Here is a 13,489-nt window from a genome sequence, read left to right as displayed (position 1 = left end):
GCATCCATCAGCTACAGTTAAGTTGGTGATATGTATGTAGTGTGTGCGATTTGTTACGTCATAAAGTTTGTGTGTGAGTTATGTGAAGTAATCAGAGACAACTGCCTTTTCTGCAGCAGCTATTTTGAAAAGAGGCAGAGGCACGGACAAACAGACACGAGACATGTTTCCTTTTTTTCTTTACTTTTCTTTTTGTCAAATGGGAACATTTACTCCACCATCATGTCTTCACCTCCACGCAGAACACAGCTGGATGCCACAGTTGAGTTCAAGCATGTTATGTGGCAGCTGTTTTTTTCTGTGGCAAATGGATACAAAATAAAGCTAAATCCTGGATTACACACAACATGGACATTTGATGTTTTATAAAAATGCTAGAACACCAGAAGATGGCTGAAAGTAGAGGTCAAGGGTCACTGCGAGCATGTGTGAATATGACTAAAAGATGGACTAAAAGTTGCAGAGACAGAACGCGTTCATTGATCTTTTGCAACATCAATTGTTGGCAAGAGCATACCTGCTAAGCGCAGTCTTGACAGCGCAGGATTATATCGTGTCACTCACCACACTGCACTTAGCTTTTGTTAAGTGGGATGTCAGTAATATATTGTATAACTGCTGTTCTTAAAAAGCAATCAAGGCTGCAACAATTAGACCTTTCACCCCCGGGAGTTGAATTCAGTAAGACGAGCTGTTCTGCGCTGGCCTTTTGGTTCAAAAGCACTTCAGGTGAGTGGAGCGGTGCTGAGGCACGGGTGTGAAAAACACTGTACGTCCACAAAAGGTAAGTGGAGAATGGCAGAAGAACGCCTTTCTCTGGCGTAACAGCAGGACATAATGGTATCTGTCATCTACAGCAGGAGAACGATACATCTTTAATACTCAAGCTTGTCTGGTCAACGTGAAATATGCCCTGGCACGCATAGCAATAACACATCTATCAAATTATGTAGATGGCGTGTTACTCTGCCATGTGACAAAATGACTTTTTTTTTCTTTCAAACTGGCAAGGACTAACCTTCATCTTCTTATTGCATGCCACAGGGCACATTATGCAGTCACACAAGAGGATCATTAATGAATTTGCATCCTGCAGGCATCGCCATATTCAGTAAATGCCTCCATTTTATGTCCCTTCGTCAGTCTCCACACAAACACATCTGCACTGTCAGGAAATCTGGAGGTGTTTCTGGCTCCAGGTGACATTTAGTGAAACTGCATGTACAGAAATGTGAAGGTGACATGTCGGCACAGTGTGTGTGTGTGTGTGTGTGTGTGTGTGTCACTCGTGAGTAAGAAACTTGCTGTTTTTTGATCATAAAGAAAATGACACTGCATTAAACGGAGCTATGAAACAAACACTTGTACCGAGCCATTTCAAGGGCAGTTTCACAACCATTTTTGTTGGTTCTTGGTTGAACAAAAAATTGGTAAGAAATGTTTTTTTTGTTTATAAGAAAACCCCACAGGGTTTGTATGCGTAATAAAAAATGCATGATTTCTGAGTTTGCTCTCAATGGACATTATTGTCCCACAATGCAATACATACTTATACATAGTGAAGGGATTTGGGCCTAGTGGTCGAACGAGGTATTGCAACTATCGGGATCATCCATGATGCACACTGGCCCAAAAAGTATTCTGCCCATACACAATCACTGGAAAAGGAGGAGCTGTGAAACAAGCGGCAGTCTTGGGTTCGCATGCTCTCAACTGGCTCGGCTGGAGAAGGACTAGTGCGCATGCTCTGTGGGCCCAAAACGCAGAAGCGTGAGGAAGCTCGTGAAGGCTTTTTCATCTTAAGTTCCATTACCATGGAACTGAATAACAACTGTATTTTACAAAGAACAGAGATGATCGCTGCCAATAAATCAAGCCATAAGTGAGTGAATTAGGTAGCCTTGAGCTCCACTGCAGTAAAATGAATGTCACACTGATCTGGTTCAGCTTATTAAGTCATTAAGACATCGGTGAGTTAATTTAAAATGAAACTTTAATTTCCACTGAACAAAACCACCCGTAAGTATTTTTAGTACGCTCCTTAACCAAAGCATGTTTTTAATATTGGTCAGCACAATATGATGATGGTATGGTATTCTTGGTATACAGTGAATACATGCAATACATTCTTAACTCTGTGATTCAGTGCAGTCACACTAAGAAGAGGGGGAAGCTAGACCTTTCCGAGATGGATTTTATTTAACAGCTACAGACATTTGAAAATGTCACCACACTTCTAAAGCAAGAAAAGCAGATCTCAAGGGTGAACATCCTTTGCAGTACGGCTGATATCAAATCAGTGACATTTTAATTCCCACAAACATTACACATTACTGTAAGTGCTAGTCGACACACTCTACTGTAATTTGAATTATTCCATCAGATAGTTAAGAATGAGCAACATGCTAAAAAAAGAGTCTCTACTCTCATGTTTCTTACATGTGATGACACGCCAACGGACATCTTAACAAGAATGTTCTCGCAAAGGTCACAAACCAATGTGAGGAACATTCTGGCTCACTGTCTGGGATACTTTTTTTCTTCTTTTATCTCGGAGCCTTGCAAAGGCCTTTTCTCTCCAGCCCTGATGTCTTACTGAAACCCCAATGAGTCATGCCCATTGTGTCCACTCTTTCTTTGGTCCGCTGTCCCTTTTTACAGCTCTGCTCGAAGAGGTCAGAGACACAAACACAGTGTTTCTCTGTGACAGTTGCACTTTTTTCTTTTTGTTTTTGTCCTTAGCTCAGGGCTTCTGCTCAGTCTGTGAGCACAGACATTGTTAAAAAAGACAATATGAGGTTGCTGGAGGTGGCAGAACTGGGGAGACGGTTAAGGAAACCTAGACTGGAAAAATGGGAGCCTACTTTGTAGAGTTGAAATAATTAGTTGTGCATGCTCTATGGGCCCAAAACCATTAGTTGATTGATTAGTCAATTGATAGATTTGCTGTTTTTCATTGCCTAATATAAAGTGAACTTTTTTTTAGAGACATACACAATTTTTTCTCTCCTTTGAGCTCAGCCTGCAAACACTGACCTTCTGCGACATTGGTGCTTCGATTCCACCCGATTTATGTAGCACCTTTACAATATGCAAAATAACATCATAACAGTAATCAGAAATGTAATAGTCCTTTTTGGGGAATATGGATGGGCTGTATTGCTGCTGAGGTCAGTGTCTTTCTATGTGATTGGATTACGTCTGTCTCCATCCAGTGGCAGCTGTGATTTTTACGCCTGAGTTCTTTTATTTTGCTTATACTTCTATTATGTTAGAGATCAGTCATCTATTTTTTTTTTCTCCCGCAGGAGGCCTGGCCAAGGTGGTGTCAGCACTTTTAGAGGCAGAACAACCAAAAAACCTTTCAAAATGTGTTGAAATATATTGAAGAAAATAAGCAGTGAGAAATCAATTGAGCAAGTGAAGAGACAAGGGAGGGATGGGCTGATACAAAGTATGGTCTAAACATTGTTGGTTTGCAATAGATTCTTTGTACATTGTGCTAAAATCTCATCTTTCTGGATATGACAGTGTTTTTTTCACACACACACACACACACACACACACACACACACACACACACACACACGCACACAATCATCCGAGCCTATCTTAAATGCTGAAGTCTGTTTTGCTGAAATACTGAGGTGCTTTTTGGAGAGTCTCCAAGACTCTCTGGAACGATGGACCGTATGATTCACACCCAGAGCTTGAAAAAAGAGCTGACCGATAATTCTCCTCAAAACACAAATCACCTCTTCCACCTTCACAGCTTTGATAGAGAATTGTGTTTGTGAATTATTCATCACTACGTTTGCTCTAGAGAGAGTGCTAGACTACCCTTTGACACGTCTCTTTGCCCGTGCTTTTAAGTCAAAGTCACCTCGTAAAATCTATTTAGATGTTACAATGATAGTCTTTTAATTCATGGTCACCCCTCAGTGGAGTGTGGTTATTCAAAGACTTAACAGGTAAACCAAACAGAGAGTGTAAGATATCCTCTGACAGCCACATTAGAAGTCCTTAGCTTTCGGGACACATTGGCTTTAAACAGGTAGCAGCATTTCGTTACACACAAGTCAGAAGTCCCAACAGAATTCTAATTTAGCTTCTAACCGGTGTGATTGATTTTGTGTTTTGCCAGCTTGTTAGCCAGTAGATCACACTGTCTGGTCAGTTAACTGCCACCGTCTTGTTATACACCCATGATGGCTGCATGTCTTATAGAAGCTAGTGGATTACAGTTGGAGCTTAAAGCAAAAGTTTGACATCTTGGGAAATGTGTTATTTACTTTCTTGTCAAGAGTTAGACGAGAACTCTCTCATATCTGTCCATTAAATATACAAGGCTAGAGCTAGCAGCTGGTTAGCTTAGCTTAGCACAACGGGAAACAACTAGCCTGGCTCTGTCCAAACTGTAGTTACTAGATTTGTGATGTAGCTACAAAGCATGTAAGAGCAGCAATATGCATACTGAAGTCGTGCTGTGTGATCTCCACACAAGAGTTTGAGAGTTAGAGTTTTAAATAAATGGCTACATTTACAGCTTTTTGCCACTCATTCACCCACGAACGCACAGCGAGCAGGGTGCTGGCCAACCATCAGGAGCAATTTGAGGCTCACTGTCTTGCCCAAGGACAGTTCGACAAGTGGACGGGAGGAGCCCGTCCACCTCTTCAAGCAGATCTGAGCCACAGCAGCCCTTAAAGGGCCTGTAAATAAAGTTTTGTGAGTTTGATCAAAGCCTATGTTCGCAGCATCAGTTTGGACTGACTCATCCACTGGTGGGTTTAAGAGGTTTACTTATTTATTTCACTGCCTCAACAAACTTTAGACTGACACATTTATAGAGTAAAATGCCTCATCACTGCATTTTAAATCACGTCCCCTTTATGAAATCATGAAAAGAACCCTCCAGTATTACATATCAGACTGTCCACATTACAGATATTAAAATAATCCCAGTTAAAACTGTAATATCTTTTGATAAATAAATCAGCGTCCATGGTTGGACCCACTCTCTCTACTCTGCTGTTGGGAAACGTTGATGAGCTAGTCACGCCTTGTCAGGTTGCACCTGTCTTGCTTGACAATGCCAGTAAAGTCTGTTCGAAAGTGAGCCAGCCCCCTGGAAGTGATGCATTTCACACTGCGGTTGTGATTGTGTTTCTGACTCAAATCAAGCATCAGGCTGTCACTAGCCTGTAAATCTTTTAGGTTTTGTGACGGCTTATTCAAACAAACAGCAGGGTTCCTGACAGGCCTCCACAACAACTCTGCCTTCTCTTCTGTCGAGTGCTCCACGCTCCGGAAGGTGGTAACATTTAAAGCTACAGATTTCAGATTAAAGAGAATCTAAATGCAGTTTTTACAACGGATTTGAAGTACAAATAATCTCTAACTTGCCTTTCAAAAGCATAAAGGTTGGATTGCCAAATAATAAGAACTGCCATCGAGGAAAGGCAGACAAACAGGAAACAAAAATGTACTATTACCACTATCTTACATCAACCTTACATCAAACTGTAGCTTACAGCTGTAATGCCCTGATCCCAATACTCCAGGACCCGAGGGTGATAATATATGCAATGAGTGGTAAGAAGTGAGAACTGAGGTATGAGGAGGAGATATGACAGGAAAGAAAGCCGAGAAAGAAGACACGGCATAGGAGGTGATGAGGTTCACCGGGGACGATGAAACATACGGAGTTTGGCTCTTCATCTTGGGAAGATTGGGAGTGAATCTGAAACCTGGCTGGAGTGGAAATGTCACTATAGCACTGGGGAGACAGGAAGTGGGCTAGCTGTGGCTGCCGCAGTTCATTTATTGGACCTTATACTGTACACAGGCTTTGAGCAGTGGTGGACAGTAACAAAGTACATTTACTCATGTACTATACTTAAGGACAAGTTTAAGGTACTTGTACTTTACTTGAGTCTTTTCTTTTCATGCTACTTTCTAATTCTACTCCACCACATCCCTCAGAGGGAATATTGTTCTTTTTACTTCACTACAATTATCCGACAGCTTTAGTTACTAGTTACCTTACAATTTTTTGCACACAAACATACAAAGAGCTTATAAGATATGATGTTTTGTTGTAAATTAAGTACAGCTGAAACAATTAGTCGATTAATCAATTAGTCGACCGACAGAAAATTAATTGGCAACTATTTTGATCATTGTTTAAGTCAATTCTTTGATGTTTTTTGATAATTTATTGGCCTGTTGGTAGGACGAAAGTGTCACTTTGGGCTCTGGGTCATTGTGATGCATTTCTCACTATTTTCAGAATTTTTACAACCCAAACAATCAGTCGATTAATGGAGAAAATGATCAGCAGATAAATCCATAATGAACTTTTATATATAGTTTATAATTAGTTGCAGTCAAATCGAATCAAATCAAATTATATGATATATAATGGTATAACAGTCACAAGAGACATTTTTCTGCATTGGGTACTTCATATATTTCAGTTTTCTTTTCCTGATTATACTCACATACTTTTACTTACGTAACATTTTCAATGCAGGACAGAGTATTTTTACAGTGCTGTATTATTACTTTTACTTAAGTTAAGGATCTGAATACTTCCTCGACCTCTGCCTTTGAGTAGCTATATGTTCCCTCCCTATGTCTTTCTTATTGTGTCCCTGTCTTGGTCTCCCCTTGCTTGGATTTTCTTTGCAGGACATGTTTCATTGGACTATATTGAACTCAGTGTTGTCTTTCAAATGTGCCATTTGCTGCTCAAGGCCTTGTATCATACATATATAGGCAAAAATCATATCATTTGATTGGTTGCAGTATGTACATTGCAGCACAATTTAGATGCTGTCACAGCAAAACTCAATGGAGGCAGTGAAGTAGGCCGTGTGTTTTTGCTTCTGTCTTGTTTTGATTGTACTTTCTGAAGGAAAGTCATTGGAGCTTCATGTTCAGAACAAGAATGGCATTGATTGTAACAGTGATCAATGCAAACAAAGTGAAGATGACACTGTGTAATGTGGAATGTAGAAACCAGTCTGACTCTTTCTTTCTTGGTCAAACAAACGATGAAACACAGTTTTTTTTCTTTATGTTCAATAACTCAGAAGTAGCAAGTAAATAAATAAATGTTATATTTCAGATCAAAGTTGAATATGTATCAAAACTGTGCACTGTCATGCACTGTTGATGAGTAAAGAGAAACAAAGACATTTCACACATTTACTGTTTATTTATTTAGCAAACTCAATAATTAAGTTGCTTAGTTTCTTACAAGTGTTCTCCCTCTCCCTTTCCTAGATGACAAGAACCCGTGTCATTTGGCCGAAGCTCCTGGTCCCTGTCGAGGGCTGGTGACGCGTTACTTCTTTGACACCAACAGTCAGCAGTGCAAGCATTTCTTTTACGGCGGCTGCTTTGGGAATGCCAACAATTTCAGGAGCATGGTGGAGTGCAAGGCCAAATGTCAGAACCCAGGTAGGCCTGGTTGAACTTTTGATCTTTTACAGCGAAGACTGGCAAACTCCCAAGCTGTCCACACTGCAGCATTGTTAGGTTTGAATCAATACCTGCAAATTAAGTCTGCATGGGTATCGTGTTCAGCAAAAAATAAAATAAAAAATAAAATAAGACAAGATTATTCTAAGGCCTTGTAAGAGCTGACACATCTTCACCTACGCTCCTCAAGTCAGCTGTTCATGTCTGAACCAAGATTTGTAATTGTAGCCTGTGCCATTTTCACCTTATCATTCTAAGCTTTTTAATTTGGTCAAACAGAAATAATTACTTTTCCTGCCTTTACCTCAAAGCAGTATGCCAGGTGTAATTTATTTATTTCTGGGTTCATAGACAGCCAAGGCACGGCAGAGCACAGTTGCTGCACAACAAATGAAAACTCATTTCAGAGCGGTGACATAATCGAAATAGTTCTACCTCCGAAAATTAACTTTCTGATGAATTTTAGCTGACCATGAAATCACATTCCACCATGATTTAGCATTTAAATCATTTTAAAGTGGCCAAAGCACACTCAATTATGCTAGACTTAAGGCTAGACTTAGAAGTAATTTAGATATTGAAGTTGTCAAAGAAAATAACGAGTAAGTCGCTCGACTGTGACCAATTCCGTTGACAGCCCACGTTGTACTGAAAATCAATTGGAAAAGCTTGTGTGATTTTTTAAAATGTGATTATGGATAACAGTTTCAGATAGATTACTTTCATTAGTACATTATATCTGTTTGCAGGCCAGTACCCTTTCTAGTCTGATACTAATGAGATTAAATGTACTTAAATTATGATTGATCACTGGGATTTAATGAGATCTGTTCTAAATACAGGCCGATGTAAAAATTCTGGCTCACAATCTGTGATTCCTTGGAGTGATTACTGTCTTTTTTTGTCAATATAGTAAAACCCACTAAGGCACCAGAGGTCCTCACAGAGACTGCTACAAAATCCAGTGTTGTGAATCCAACCATAGTAACTGGTAAGACTGAATGTAGACCACACTCTTCTTCAAGTATGATATGTTAATGCTCTGTTGCTTGTCACTCTTGTCTAAAAATCATTCTATTACACATCATCACATCAAAAGTTTGTGTTCAAGTAAATCACTCAATAAAATAGGTTTTCTGTTCTGTTGTGTGTGTGTTTAAATTTAGTGCAGTCGCCCTCAAAATACAATCAGACTTCTCTTAAAAGGAAAGGTTCCTCTTTTTTGGGAAATACACTTTTTTACTCTTTTGTGAGGGGGAGATGAGAAGCTAGAGCCAGGGGGCAATTAGCCTAGCTTAGCATAAAGACTGGCAGGGGGAAACCTGCCTCTGTCCAAAGTTTGAAAAAACTGAAGAACAAATGAGATACATACATCATGTTGATTAATGAGCCTCGGAGGTGCTGTAGATTTTTGAACTTCAGAGAGAAGCAAGCTAGCTGTTTCCCCCTGCTGCCAGTCTTTATGCTAATCTAAGCTCCAGGTCTGTGCTTAACGCACAGATGTGAGAGTGGTGTCGACCTTCTCATTTCACTCTCGGAAAAAAAGCAATCACGCGTATTTCCCATAATGTTGAACTATTCCTTAAAATGACAGATCCCTTGACATATGTGTTTGTTTCTCAGGGGAATTGACTGCAAGTGAACTTCAGGTGCAGCTGAATGACACTAATAAAGATCCAAAAGGTAAGAAAGTATGATTCTAAAGGTGTGTTCAGACACCAGGCCAATTTTAGATTGTGTATAATAATAGTAATGGAAAGACGAAAGCGGGCGAGAATAAACACAACATTTCCTGGAGTAAACCAAAGTGAAGACACATCCACAACGAGAGGAAACGACAGAGACAGACTGGAGAAAAGATGACAGAAAGAACTGAAGTTCTTGGTGAGTTCTGAGATCAGTTAGAGGCTGAGCTGCCACTACTACTAGCTAGTTTACAGCTAATGTCTGTATACTGGCTGGATAATTAATGTCATTAATGCGAGGCAAAAATTAGCTTTGCTTTCTTTCTGAACACACCTTAAGAAGCAACTTTTTCAGTATGCAACTAATATTTTTTTTTATTTCAAGATGATTTTATTTCTTTTTTTGTCTCACCACAAATGCAGACAGCAAGGCACAACAGCAGAAGAAGCATATGCCAAGTAAATTCACAACAGAAATCATAGAGCACCAGACATTTGGGATAGATTAGCTGTTGTAAGGCATAATTAAATCAATTGTCCTGTCCTCAGAGCAGCAACCAGTCCATGCTGAATTCTGAATTCTGCTTAAAGCTCAACGAAAGCAAATCCAGTTCATTTATTAAACCAGTGTATGCTGCCAATAACTTTACTGTGATAAAATGCAATAAAGTGTCGAGGTGCAGTGATGCATAGATGGCAGACAGCTTGCAAAATTGCTTCTGTTGTGCAAGGCAAAGGGCAGAAACAGAGTGCATCAGTGTCTCCTTCCTGCAGCCCATTTGTCACATATTCCCACTTACTAATTTTCAGTGTATTAGGAGTGAGGGGGGCATATATCACTTGTCGTGTTCCAAGGCTCTTTTGTGCCACAGCAGGAGAGCACAGGGAGACCCTGGCCTGCTACCCTCAACTCATTCAGGGAGTTATAATTTTAAGAATTCAATTTCACTCTTGTCAGAAAATATTGAGAGGCAAAGATTCAGGATGAGTTAGCCTCAACAGCACTGCCATCCGAATCAATCTCTTTTTATTTATTTCTGAGATGAGATCTCCAGCACGTGACAAACACATCTCTCAGAAACAATGCTGGCATGAACGTAAAACTCCTCCGAGGGACAAAGAATTATTCAGATCTTAACTTCGACAGATTTAGAGGATGATATTTGGAAACGACTCATGTCAGTAATAAATACCAGGTGACATTTGGTTTTCACTGCTGAACTGAAATGGAGCATTTGAATTTCAAAGTCACAAGAGCTGTAAAATGAGCATTACACAATTGGCATACATCTTGAGTACGGTGTCATTCTACCAAGCACATGTTGCAATGTTGAAACCAAAGACTGACATCTTGTGGCTACACGGTGATGTACACTCTCAGTGTCATCGGGAGAAGCTGTAATGTGAGTAGATACTGTACATGATACTACTGCTACTGCTACTACTATTCATTTACATCCAACACGGATATAGAATCATTTGAGGTTTTCTCCATTATGCACTTTTGTATTTGCTTAGATTCATTTTAAATGGTTTTGCTTTGGATTGAAGCATTTTGCGGATTTGTGCATTCTGACTAAATGCAGCACAGTGGGTGTTTCTTTATCCCGATCCAATACAGACGGAAATCCCTAAAACAATGACAAGAATTGAGAAAACCATTGTCTTTCTCAAGCTTCACCAATGTGACGCTCCATGTCAACCAAATAATGGGGCCGTCTTTTGCGGTTCATCAATGTGTGAATAAAAACAGTCTGCTGGTATGAAACCAACCTTTCCACAGTCTCTCACAAAACTATGTTACCACACCAATTTCTGTTTGAGACCTGAGACAGAGTGTTTGGTGTTACATATTTCAAGAAACTGTGCAGTTTGTCCTCCAGACATCATGGAGGTGTTTTTTTGTCTCAATTCTTAAAGGGAAATTCCCTTTAACCTGAAGAATTTAAAGGGGATTCCCTCCGGTATCACATCTGTAGGGTCATAATGTCTAATGCTTTGTTACTAATGATTACATCAATAATATTAAAACTATCAATATTCATCGACAACGTCACAATTAATCCATTCCACAAATTCTCTAAATTGTTCCAACTGTTGACCCCAACAACTAAAGCGATAATGAGTTAAATATTGGACCTTTGAAGTCATAGGGTTTACCTAAGAAAATCAATGTCCTTCAGCTCTGGGAAAGACCCCTCGTAGTTGCTAACAAGCTTTGCTACAAGTAGTCGACTTGTAGGAAAGCTGTGTTTCTCACCGTGAAGAATAAATCAAAGAGGAACGCTCACACAGCCATGTGGGAGGCCGTGATAACAACTCTCACTTTTCCCAATCTGTCAATTTAAGCCTGAGAGCATGCAGACACTGGACAGAGTCTATCCCAAAGGCAGACTGAAGGGGGGATGTGAGGAGGATATGAACCCATGTGGAGTTAAAAGCTAAGAAGATGTTGATGAAAAGCAAACAGGCATCCTTCGTCTTCAGGTGCTTTAGGGCCGCGGCATCCTCCACCCCCTCCCCCGACCCTGTAATCAAACTGGAATGGATCCACGGCCCTGTTTACACATGGTATTAACATTTGTCTTGGGTGAGCCGATCACAAGTGGACAGCTCCAAGTACAGGAGACGCAATCGCTCAGACCACATTCGGAGGTGGTCCGGGCCAGATATGGCCACATTCTTTTAGTGATCCAAATACATAATGATAAATCATTGAAAGGATGATATATCAGTTTCGGGTCCCGCCTAATTGTTAAATTAGCACTGATGGATAATGAAAATAACTGTCAGTTGCTGCCCCAGTTTCAAACTTTGATATTTTCTGTCTCTTCCTGTGATTTTCAGCGCTGTGCTTCAGTCCTGTGGACAGGGGGACATGTCACGGTGCAGAGAAGAGGTTTGCATACAACCCCGAGACCAAGAGATGCCAGATGTTTCACTACAGTGGTTGCGGGGGAAACGAGAACAACTTCAAATACCGGAGAGGCTGTATTAACAAGTGTATTCGAAGCAGAAAGGGTAGGATTATTTCAAGAGATCAATCATTTTAGGAATAAAGAAAACGAATATGAAATTCATTACTTAGTACTGTTTAATTGAAGAAAGCACATTCACAGTACCAAGAGTGGGTGTAAATTGCTTTGATTGTTGGTTTCTCATTGTGAGATGGTAATTTTGAAATTAAAATGACATCATTTTGTTTGCTGTGTTCTGTTGCAGCTCATGGGAAGATGATCCGAATAAGGAAGAAAAACATAGACAGCATTGTTCATCGTTCAGTGTGAACGCTCGGCTCTGCGTCAGATCCTGCACGGCTGTGGAGCCCGCTGTATTTATGTCCATATTTAGTTTTTAGCTTTACTCCTATCTATTGTTTTGTAGTGCAACAGTAAAATCGTTTGCAGTGCACCATGAATTATATTTGAATGCAATTATCATGATTTTCCATTATTATTTCAGTATCTCACTGACAAGAAACATATTTGTTTTGCTGATGTCTAATATAGCAGCTCTCTGCACTGATGCTCTGTCTAAACACTATCTTGTGTGCTTTTAATTTGACAGTCTCAAGGCTCTGTTAGGATCATATATATGTGTCAACATTGTCTATGGGAAACACCAAAGTTGCAGCAAGATTCTTGTTCCATAACAAAATGAGTGCTTCTCCTGTGTATTTACTGTGTGTATACAGTAACTGATGCTCTTCTACAATGGTTTTGGTTTAGCTCCACTGTTGTTAATCAATGTGAACAACAGCATTAGCAGATTAAACATGGTCATGGACAGTCCTTATTCTAGGATCAATGACAACAATATATAGAATGCTCCCAAGCAAACACATTAATCAAGGTGACCTCACAGCTATAAATCAATGTGAACAAGGTAATGACTGCTTTATTTTTTGTCAGATTGAACATGAACAGCTTTTTTTTTCTGTTTTTAATCAATATTATGCACTTTCATAAATCATTATTGCGGCCCTGCTGGTGCTGTTGGTGAGTATAAACAGAGGGAGGCAGTGTTGTGTAAAGTAAGTTTTCAAAGAGGCTGTCAGCACTGGTCTCTGTTGGCTGCACAGTGTTTCCTTTTATAACCGTGGCTGTGATGAATTGGACTGTAAGAGTTTATATAATACATTTCAATAAACTTCCTCTCCTTTCTCGAGTTTTACTTCCCATCAGTTTTTGGTATATAACAAGTGCAGTAAGACAGTGTGATGATAGAGATCTCCACAGGCCTTTCACAAGAGAAAAGACTGTGTGGCCTCAACAACTGTCACCAAGTCAAATTCTGAGGAAGACAGTGTGATGGAT

General features: G+C 39.9%; 1 protein-coding gene across 1 annotated transcript in view; it reads left to right on the top strand.

Annotated features, from left to right (window-relative positions):
- The window catches only part of tfpia (tissue factor pathway inhibitor a), a 34,405-nt gene extending 21,065 nt beyond the window's left edge, over positions 1-13,340 (top strand). Inside the window, exons 3-7 of the mRNA XM_070914530.1 lie at positions 7,291-7,467; positions 8,402-8,479; positions 9,112-9,171; positions 12,021-12,194; positions 12,396-13,340. Coding sequence (XP_070770631.1) covers positions 7,291-7,467; positions 8,402-8,479; positions 9,112-9,171; positions 12,021-12,194; positions 12,396-12,460 — 554 coding nt within the window. The 3' untranslated portion in view covers positions 12,461-13,340. The remainder of the gene's footprint in view (positions 1-7,290; positions 7,468-8,401; positions 8,480-9,111; positions 9,172-12,020; positions 12,195-12,395) is intronic.
- Positions 13,341-13,489: the final 149 nt, after the last annotated feature.

This window comes from Enoplosus armatus, chromosome 11, assembly GCF_043641665.1.
Source record: "Enoplosus armatus isolate fEnoArm2 chromosome 11, fEnoArm2.hap1, whole genome shotgun sequence".
Lineage (NCBI taxonomy): Eukaryota > Metazoa > Chordata > Actinopteri > Centrarchiformes > Enoplosidae > Enoplosus > Enoplosus armatus.
The sequence above is the reverse complement of the archived record's forward strand: the minus strand, read 5'-3'. Positions and strand labels throughout refer to the sequence as shown.